Genomic DNA, 10,507 nt, shown 5'->3' with positions numbered 1-10,507 from the left:
CGGTGAAACGTATTTTTAGATACTATGGTATGTATACAAGTATAATTATTTTGAAAAAAAAAAAATAAAAACCTTGTTTCAAATTAATTTATCTGTTGGGATCTGCTAATTTTTATAAAATATTCTGAAGATAGCTTTGAAGAAGCTCAGGTCAAGGCAAAAGTAGCTGAAGTTACATCAGATCTACAGTCAGAAGTCGATGAGGTAAATTCAGAGAAGAAAAGACAGAGAATCAAACCACGCCGGTTCATTTATAGTGACACTGAATCTGAAGAGGATTCATTACCACGACCAGCGAAAATTTGTAATGGTAAATAGTTACATATTGTTTATGGTTATAAGTTATAAAGGCTTTATGTTTTCAGCTGTTCAGGATACCTCTTCACACACCCCAAGAAGCTCCACAAGTTCGTGTATTAGTTATGGTACATTGTGTAATACAGGAACGTCTTGTGATACCCCAGTCACTTCAGTAAATGTTGAAAGAAACCTTGAAAGCAATGCAGAGTCTCGAAGTAGTAAGTAGATGTTAATTAGGTACTATTTGCAGTATATAACCTTGTATTTGCTGAAGTGTTTATGGAACTTTAGTCCACTTCGGTAGTTCTGGGTTAATTGTTGAAGATGGCCATTTATTGATTGCTCAATATATCTATCTTTTTACAGGTTTTCAGACTAAGCTGGTGTCACATTTAGCGCTGATAATTGAACAAAATAAGGAAATCTTGTCTCTTTTGAAAAATAGACCACTGATTGAACAGTCTTCCGTTTTAAAGCCCAATGTTCCTGTAATTTTACCAATTTACACTTTTGAAGACTTACAAATTTTGGAAAATTTTCTATCTGAAAATGAAGCCAATTGTATATCCTTGGTAAAACTTTTATAATGTCAACTGTTATATTGATTAAACTATTTTATTTTTAGAGCAAGTATCTGGGCACATTAGATAAAAATAGTGTAGTATCTGCTACCAATTCAGCATTAAGATGTTGTTTGGCTTATAAAGTAGCTAAAAATATGAGCTTTTTGGGATCAAGGAATAATAAAAAGGCCTTTAACAACAATATACTTAAAAAAGTGATCGTTGGTAAGGGTGACTAAATAAATGTATGTGATTACATATATTTCATGTAATAATTTTTACAGATTCTGTAAAACTAGCCATACCAGGTTCAACTACCAGAAGTATAGAAGACTGTATGAAAACTTGGTTAAAACGGGCTCCTAAGCACTACAAGTTAGAACAGATCAAATTGAATAGAACTGATGATGCCATATAAAGCTGTTGTAGGCAAAAGACAATTTTATAGGAGGCTAAAGAAACGTAGGGAAATAATTTGTAAGGACTTAAATAGTGAAAAACTGCTAACTAAGGTAAACTATGAAAATGCTAATGTAAAAAATGATACTGATAATTTAAATACAGATGTAAGTGTTGGCTGTGAAACCAGTCATAATTCTTTAGGCACTCCTAATATTTTAAATTCAAATGATTGTTTGCTAAATGAAACTCTTCAATTAAATACTCTAGTTCCATGTAAACATGACACGACTGTATTTGAATTTGTACCAGAAAATTCCCAATATTCTAATAAATTAGGAATATGCCAGGAATTAAGAAATTGGGTAATAAGGTCAGGCAGTCTACCACATAATAGTGTTACATACTTACTGCATGTTTTGTCAAAGTATCATCCTGAACTACCTCTAGATTGTCGAACCTTACTTAAAACTCCAACCAAAACTTTAATGCGCCCTTTGAATAAAGGAAACTATTGTCACCTAGGAATTTCTACAGCATTAGAAAATTTTTTGTTACGCAATCCAAAATTTACTGAATCTGTAATTGAAATAGCTTTTAATGTCGATGGATTACCTCTATATAAAAGTTGCAATAGTCAGCTATGGCCAATTTTAGGCCAAATAAAAAATTTTAATAGTAAACCTTTTTCTATTGGAATATTTTATGGATCTTCTAAACCGCAGCCTTTGAATCTTTTTATTGATGATTTTATATCTGAATTAAAACATTTAATTGATAATACATTTTGCTTTAAAGGCAAATTGTATGAAATTAAAGTGTTTGCATTTATTTGCGATGCACCAGCACGTTCATTTCTAAAATGTATTAAGTCCCATAATGGATATTCTTCTTGTGAAAAATGCATCGAAGTAGGAGACTATATTGACGGTCGAATAGTTCTCAAGTCTGTTACAAGTCAAAAACGTACTGATGATAGTTTTTTGCGACAGACAGATGATGATCATCATACAGGTATTTCACCTTTGGTGAAACTTTCAATTGGATTGGTATCCAAGTTTCCTATTGACTATATGCATACAGTGTGCTTAGGTGTAGTCAGAAAGCTGTTGCATACTTGGACAAGTGGGCCACTAAAGGTTAGGTTGTGTAGTTCTAAAGGTCAAAAAATATCTGAGACTTTAGAACATTTTTGTAAGTCCATTCCTATCGAATTTAATAGGAAATCCCGGTCACTTTCAGAACTGGCACAATGGAAAGCTACTGAATTTAGAACGTTTCTTTTATATTTAGGGCCAGTGGTTTTAAAAGGTACCATACCTGTTGCTATTTACGAACATTTTTTGTTACTGCACTGTGCGATAAGTATATTAATATCAAAACAACGCTTGTCAGATATTGGAGTAAATTATGCAGATACTCTTTTAAAAACCTTTGTTACACATTGTTTAAAAATTTATGGTCAGATATATTTAGTTTATAATATTCATTATTTGTGCCATTTAAGTGATGATGTTCTTCATTATGGTCCTCTTGACCAGTTTTCAGCATTCCCATTTGAAAATGCCTTAAATCAAATAAACGGTTGGTCAAATCAACAACTAATCCTTTAGCACAAATATGTAATAGATTGATAGAAGCTAATAGTGTCATTTTAGAGCCGAATGAAATAAAAAAAACACAACTTAAAATGAAACATTGTAGTGGCCCTTTACTTTCTAAACACCTTTTTTCTGTACAATATAAACAGGTAATTTTCAGTGAGATAACATTGTCAATAATTTCTCATTCCAATGCAGATTGTTACATTATGTATAATTCAGATATAATGCAGATTCAAAACATAGTTTGTGATAACCAGAAATTGGTAAAGATTATAACAAGAGTATTTAAATCAAAGTCTGCCTGGTATAATTACCCTTTTTCTTCAGAGCGTTTAAATATATACCTAGTTTCTGATTTATCTGAAAATTTAACTATTTGGCCACTAAATGAAAACGTAATTGTAAAATGTATTGTCCTTCAGTTAGATGATAATCAGTGGGTATCATTTCCCATTGTACATTCATTGAATGAACATAATAAATAAATTTAGAAGCATGTGAAAAAACTTATTGTGTAGTATTTAAAATTTCTAATTATTACCATACTCTAGGCCTTACTATTGTGTTATACTAATTTGTTTATCATTTAACAGCAGTTGTATGTTTTCAAAATAAAAATTTACTAATTTACTTAGAATCAATTATTAAATGTTAATTTAGTATGTATTCTTAGGCATTATCATACTTTATCACTATTCCATACTTACCACGGTAGTGTGGTAAAGTAAAACTATTGAAACTAAGAAGAGATGTAACTTGAAGTTAATTATACAAGACAAATGTACCAAAAAATCTTTATTTTAATGTTTTTTAGTATGTTATTCTGCCGTCCTAACATGAAAAGTCCTATCTGCAAAATTTGGTAAAATGACTTTATTGGCTCACGGCATTCGTAAACATATTATCTATGTATGTACAAAATGAAATTGTCCTATAAGCGTCTTAAGTGCCTTATTATATACCTAAATGGTTTGTCCTAACTGACTAAAAAGCCATGTTTACTAATATAAATTGTCCTATCTCACATATACTAAGTGTTTAAAGTATGTTAATAAGGTCTCAATTAAACTACTGTATTGGCTGAACATATATTAATAATATTCATACATTACAACATGATCCTGTCGCCCATTGTCCCCGTTGGAAAGTGGTGTTGACTTGACATTGACATATTTGACATAGTTACCAGGTTTACGTTAAGCCTATCTTACATTAATGTCAAACACCTTCCCCTTAAAGATTAAGGCGTACCCTAGGTTTAATTGTACGTCCGAATTTTGAAACATTACATTTCTTACTATCATTATTTTTTGAGCAGCTATAATGAGGACTTACAATATCAGTATTCCTATGTTCATTAAACAAATTTGTTAAATCATTATCCTGAATACATACATTATTTAAATCATTATTATCATTATCCTTATAACTATTTGGGTTTGTGTGTGGATACAACTCAGGTTCAAGATACATGTCTGCTACATCTGATTTTGTATGTGATGGTCTTATGTGTCTTGTGTTTCTTCTAACTATCCTATGATTGCATTCCTTTCTTATCCAGTACGATCTGGGTTCTTTAGCTTTTTCTGCAATAACAGCTTTATACCATACTTTATCAACACTACTCTTAACAACTACATTATCCCCCCTTTTATAAGTTGTTGGTGTACGTTTACTATGTTTATCATACTGAACTTTTGTTTTTTGTTGTTGGTCCGATAACCGTTTATAAATCTCATTCTGAATTTTAGGTTGTAATTGTTCACTATTTACTGGTATTTCTGTTCTCAAAGATCTACTATGTAATATTTGTGATGGAGATGCACCTAATGAAATAATAGCAGTATTATTATATTCTAAAACTAACTCACGATAATCAGAGTTTTCTGTAAAACTTTTTTTTTAAAATTTGTTTACAAATTCCTACAGCCTTTTCAGCAAGGCCATTACTTTGGTGGTAATGAGGTGAACATGTCAGGACTGTAATTTGTTTATTATCGTAATATTTTTTACACTTAAATGATATAAATGGTAAATTATCTGCAATTAAAAATTGAGGATAGCCAAATCTGGAAAAAACATCTTGCATTGCATCTATTATGGCTTCAGATGTTTTATTATTTAATGATAGCATCTCTATCCAATGGGAAAAATAATCTATTAGAATTAAGTAAGATTTACCACCAAATTCCAAAATATCAGCCGCAATTTTATTAAACCTCAATTTTGGTATTGAATGTGTTAACATTGGCTCTCTATAATTATTTGGCATGAATTTTTCACAAATTCTACATTTTTTTATAAACTGGACAATATCATCCCTAAGGTTTGGCCAAAAAAATAAAGATCTTGCTTTATTAATAGTTTTACTAGTTCCTATATGACCTTTATGTAACAGAGTAATCATTTCCTGTTTTAGAGATTTTGGTACAATTATTTTATTTTCAACAAAAACAATTCCTGCTTCAACATATATATCATTTTTAATACTGTAATATGGCTTTATATACTCTGGAATCTTGTTTTCTTTAGGCCAGCCTTTATAATAAAAATCAACAATTGTAGCCAAAACTTTATCTTTAGAGGTTTCTTCTCTGAACTGATATATTTTTTTATCTGTCATTGGTAAGTATAGTGAGACTGAATGAACCATATCAAACATCTCTAAATCAAGGGTTTGTGCCTTTAAACTAGCTCTAGAAAGCATATCTGCAAATTGAATATGCTTTCCTGGAACATAATAAATATTTAATATGTACTTTAATAATTTTAGCCTTAAACGCTGCAACCTTACTGACCCAATTTTGCATATTGGTTTCTGCATAATTGAAATTATTGGTTTATGATCTGTTTGGACATCAACATCACACTGGTAAATAAAGTTATGAAATTTTTGTGTACCATAAAAAATGGCTAATAACTCTTTCTCTGTCTGGCTGTAATTTATTTCATGTTCATTCATAGACCTAGATGAACATGCAACTAATTTCAACATACCATCATAGTTTTGAAACATACAACACCCAATTCCATTTTTGGATGCATCACATTGCAAAACTATCTTTTTATTTGGATCAAATGGTACCAGAGCTGGAGAATTTGAAATTATTTTCTTTAACTTATCAAAACATTCCTGGTGTTTAGGCAACCATTGCCATTCTACATTGTTTTTTAAAAGTTCACATAAAATTTGCATGTGCTCAGCCATATTTTTAACATAACGTCTAATATAGTTAAAGGAACCTATTATTCTTTGTAACTCTAATTTACTTTTTGGAGTTTCTAATTTACATAAAGCATCTGTCCTCTCAGGATCTACTTTCATTCCTAAATGAGAAAAAATTTGTCCCATAAACTTTACTTCTTTTTTGCTAAATTGAATTTTCTTTTATTAAATCTAGCACCCACCTCTTTTGCTCTATTTATCACCTCTTTGACCGCTTGATCATGTTCATCTTGAGACGCCCCTGCTATGATCATATCATCATGACAAACTACAATGTTTTTAATATCACCAAAATGCTTTTCAACTGCCTCTTGAAAAAGGTCTTGAGAATTTGATAACCCAAAAGGTAAAACTAAAAACCTGTAAGTTCCATAGTGTGTAGAGAAACAACATTTCCATGAAGAATTTTCATCAATTGAAAGTTGGTGATAACTTTCAGATAAATCAAAAACAGAATATACATTTTTGTTTAATAATTTTGAACATATTTCCTCAATGGACTCCCCAACTCTAGGTTTGCGTACTATATGTTTATTCAGATCTGAGGGATCTAAACATATTCTTAACTTACCATTACTCTTTTCGACTATCACCATTCTATTAATACTTGCCCTGGGGTCTATGTTTTCTACCTTAACAATTGCTTTTCTTTGGACTAATCTATCTAGCTCAGTTTTAAGTGAATTTCTAATTTTTATTGGACACTTGGTAGGTGGATAGCAAACTGGTTCAAATTTATCATTTGTTGTAATTTCATATGTGCCAGGAAATTTGCCTGACCCTGTGAAAACTTCAAAATTTTCATTGATAAATTTATCTGTTAAATCAGACCGGCCTATCTTATTTATTTTTATAGAATCAATACGTTTTACCAAACTTAAATTTAAACATGTTTGTCCACATATCAGAACCTGACTTGCACCATCCACAATGACAAAATCTTCAAAAATATTCTTACCCTTACATTTTACATTTAAATTTACTACACCTATAGGATGAGACACATTTCCATCAAATGCCTTTAACACATATTCAGTAGGCCTGGTTTTAAATTGACAATTAAATTTTTTATAAACATTTAAAGGAATAACATTTACATCTGCCCCTGTGTCTAACTTAGCTTTCAATTTATAATTTTCAACCTCTATATACTCTTCCCAAGTGTCTATCAAATCAACATTACATACCTTTTTCCTGCTGTTAACATTTCTTACAAAAAATTCATTAGAAGAGGTTGACTCACAATCATCTTTTTCAGTACTTTTAATATTTTTGACCTTGCAGGCAACTGCATAATGGTTTTTTAGTCCACACTTGTTACACTTCTTGCCATAAGCTGGGCATTCCCTCGGACCATGCTTTTTTGCACACCTTCTGCATAAAAAAACTTCTTCTTCAACTTCTTTCTCTTCATTCCAAGGTTTCTTCTTTATATCATATTTCTTTTTCTCTATCTTCTGTGTATGATTAATATTTCCTGTGTTATATTGAAACTGTAAATTTTGAGATCTACTTTGCTCACTTGTTCTGCAGAATTCTATAGCTTTATTTAAACTTAATTTGTCTATTCGCAGGAGGGCTTCTCGTGTGGTCGGATCCCTAATTCCCATAACAATTTTGTCTCTTAATGCCTTGTCTTCACATGACTCATCGGGATCTAGGGCATTGTAATTGCAACTTCTAACCAAATGTCTGCACTCTGTCAAAAAATGTTCAAATGTCTCCCCATCTTCTTGTACTCGGTTTATAAAGTTGTACCTCTCAAAGCATTCGTTAACTCTTGGGTTCACATACTTATCTAACAGCTGCATTGTGAATTCATACTTATTTAGTTCTTCATCAGGGATAACAAAAGTAGCCATAATCCGTGCTGATTCATGGCCAATAATATTTCGCAGGATGGATAATTTCACCTGATCTACAGCGTCGTGTTGTCCTGTTGCTACTAAATAATCTTCGAATGAAATTTTCCAAAATTTCCATTCAGAAGCGGCACTCTGACCCTGGAGGTCGAAATCTTGGGGTAACTTAACATAACCTATTCCATTGGCCATGCTTGCCATTTTGGGAACACTTAAATTTTTCTTTTTAATAAACTTAGCACTTAACTTTATCCTTGGACACGTAGATTCCATAAATTGACTGCGCCATGTTTAAAGTATGTTAATAAGGTCTCAATTAAACTACTGTATTGGCTGAACATATATTAATAATATTCATACATTACAACATGATCCTGTCGCCCATTGTCCCCGTTGGAAAGTGGTGTTGACTTGACATTGACATATTTGACATAGTTACCAGGTTTACGTTAAGCCTATCTTACATTAATGTCAAACACTAAGAAAAATTGTCCGTTTTGACTTTAAAAATGCAGTTAGGACTATTTAAGCTAGTATTTTATACTGAGCGGCATCATTTAGGACAATTTTTGCCTAGTATGATATAAGCATGTGTGTAACATAACTTCAAATAATTAATTAAAAAGGGGATTTTAAGGAAAGGGGAAACAAAAATTTTTTATTGTCAGACATTGGGAATACTCTCATGCTTTTTGGTATTTTAAGTAAAGATATTGTGAGAAATGGATGAAGGGTAAGTTTAATAATGTTACCTTAGGTATAAGCAATAACTGATCGTAATTATTGTTTGTAGTAGTAGCAAAAGATATAGACGCACATGCGTCAATATTTTCTGGTTGTAGCAATGCAGCATGTAGTAGCCAGAACAGCGATAGGTGTAAACGTATGGTATTTAGCCAAAAGCGAGAATGATCCAGATTATGCACCTGGGACGTCCAATAAATTCGATAATAATATAAATGGAAATGAGTCGGATTCTAGTTTCGAATCTAACTATTATCATTTATGTTACATATATTAGGATGTAAATTGTGTACTAAGTTTTAAAACTTCTTCTTCTTTTTATATAGACATGACTCTGTCTGTTTTTCAATGTACCTCCAGTAAGTTACCGTTTCATTGTTTTCGTGGTCTTCCTACTGATCTCATCGATTTCGTGGTCTTCCAACTGATTGTCTTCTTATTGGGGAACCGTCTCTTGCCGTATTTACTACTCTATTTGTTGTCATTCGGCTTGTATGATCGTTCCATTCTACTCTTCTATTTCTTACACAGTTCTTACTTTGTCTGATGTACCTCACCTTGCATATACATTGTATCTCTGTACTCTGTATCTTATCTTAGCTCTATCACATAGTGTTTTGCCATCAATGTTTCTAAGTGTTTTCATCTCTTCTGTTTCTAACATCCCCTTTGTCCTCTCTGTGTCATGTCTTGTTTCTGCTGCGTATGCCATTATTGGTCTGATGACTGTTTTGTAAATTTTGTCTCCGATATTTTTATTTCTTCATATTGTTTCATTCAGGCAGCATGCGGCACTGTTTGCTCTATTCACTTGAACTTCCTTTTCAGTTTCGAGCTTTCCGTAGCTAGATAATGTGATGCCTAGATATTTAAACTCCATCACTTCTCCTATTATCTTACCTTCCAGCTCCAATTTACATCTTAGTAAATTTGCTGTTGTAAGCATGCATTTTGTCTTTTTTGGGTAAATTAACATTTTTCTGGCGATTATATTAAATTGGTGCAGCTTAAGTTGTAAATCATCTTCACTTTGAGAGATCAGTATTGCGTCGTCTACATAGTAGATTATTTTAAGTTGTTTTTCTACCATTTGGTATCCTTTTTTAGTTATTTCATCCATAATCAGGTTAAATAATAAAGGACTCATAGAATATCCCTGCCTTATCCCATTGCCAGTTACAATAGGGTCGGTTAGTTCTTCTACTTTTATTGTGTTTTTTTGGTAGATATTTTTGATCGTTTTGATTATTCCTGGAGGTATTTCTCTTGCGTACAGTAAGTGGATAACGTCTTTTAGTTTAACCCAGTCAAATGCCTTCTTAAGGTTCACGAAACATAGATATGCCGGTTTGTTGTATTCTAATGATTTCTCTTGCATTTGCCTCATTATAAATATAGCGTCGATGCATAATCTTCCCGACCTAAATCCTTGTGGTTCTTCTGGCTGTGTTATAATTTCATTCAGTTTATTTGTTATCACTTTGGTTGTTAATTTTAGTGTTGTGTTTCATAAATTAATTCCCATTCCCTTGATCTCCATTCTTGAGGAATACTATTTTTTGTTCTATTATTTTATAAAACTTAGTATAATAAAATTAAAAGTGTTCAGTTAATTTGAATTTTAGTTTTATTTAGGACAATTTTAGTAAGTAATACAAAAAAACGTACTTCAGATACACTAAGCTAAATTGTCCTAAGTGGCAATTTAATCAAAAATCGACTAATCTGGAAAGAATAAAACAAAATTCTGACTAGCAATTAAATTCTATTCTCTGACATAATATATAAAATAAAACATAAAGACTTCTT

General features: G+C 31.5%; 2 protein-coding genes across 2 annotated transcripts; one reads left to right on the top strand and one right to left on the bottom strand.

Annotated features, from left to right (window-relative positions):
• The first annotated feature begins 355 nt into the window (after positions 1-355).
• Positions 356-1,863, top strand: LOC140448947 (uncharacterized). The gene is made up of 4 exons (XM_072542086.1): positions 356-518; positions 667-872; positions 926-1,088; positions 1,148-1,863. Exons 1-4 carry the CDS (start codon positions 356-358, stop codon positions 1,279-1,281), a joined length of 666 nt encoding a protein of 221 aa, XP_072398187.1. The 3' UTR covers positions 1,282-1,863.
• A 2,236-nt stretch (positions 1,864-4,099) lies between these two features.
• Positions 4,100-8,155, bottom strand: LOC140448946 (uncharacterized). The gene is made up of 5 exons (XM_072542085.1): positions 7,057-8,155; positions 6,664-6,873; positions 5,864-6,193; positions 5,048-5,596; positions 4,100-4,692 (listed from the first exon to the last, which is right to left on the bottom strand). Exons 1-5 carry the CDS (start codon positions 8,153-8,155, stop codon positions 4,100-4,102), a joined length of 2,781 nt encoding a protein of 926 aa, XP_072398186.1.
• Between the last annotated feature and the right edge of the window lie 2,352 nt (positions 8,156-10,507).

Source organism: Diabrotica undecimpunctata, chromosome 8 (genome assembly GCF_040954645.1).
Source record: "Diabrotica undecimpunctata isolate CICGRU chromosome 8, icDiaUnde3, whole genome shotgun sequence".
In the NCBI taxonomy this organism is placed as follows: domain Eukaryota; kingdom Metazoa; phylum Arthropoda; class Insecta; order Coleoptera; family Chrysomelidae; genus Diabrotica; species Diabrotica undecimpunctata.
This window is presented reverse-complemented; position numbering and strand designations above follow the sequence as displayed.

Excerpts from the sequence above, each read along its gene's own strand:
- LOC140448947 (XM_072542086.1), top strand. The coding sequence starts at position 356 with ATGTTTTCAGCTGTTCAGGATACCTCTTCACACACCCCAAGAAGCTCC. Across the intron at positions 873-925 it reads AAGCCAATTGTATATCCTTG|AGCAAGTATCTGGGCACATT; the intron begins GTAAAACTTTTA and ends TTTTATTTTTAG. Across the intron at positions 1,089-1,147 it reads ACTTAAAAAAGTGATCGTTG|ATTCTGTAAAACTAGCCATA; the intron begins GTAAGGGTGACT and ends TAATTTTTACAG.
- LOC140448946 (XM_072542085.1), bottom strand. The coding sequence starts at position 8,155 with ATGGCAAGCATGGCCAATGGAATAGGTTATGTTAAGTTACCCCAAGAT. Across the intron at positions 6,874-7,056 it reads AGTAAATTTAAATGTAAAAT|GGTCAGGCAAATTTCCTGGC; the intron begins GTAAGGGTAAGA and ends AAGTTTTCACAG. Across the intron at positions 6,194-6,663 it reads GATAGTCGAAAAGAGTAATG|GAATGAAAGTAGATCCTGAG; the intron begins GTAAGTTAAGAA and ends TTTCTCATTTAG.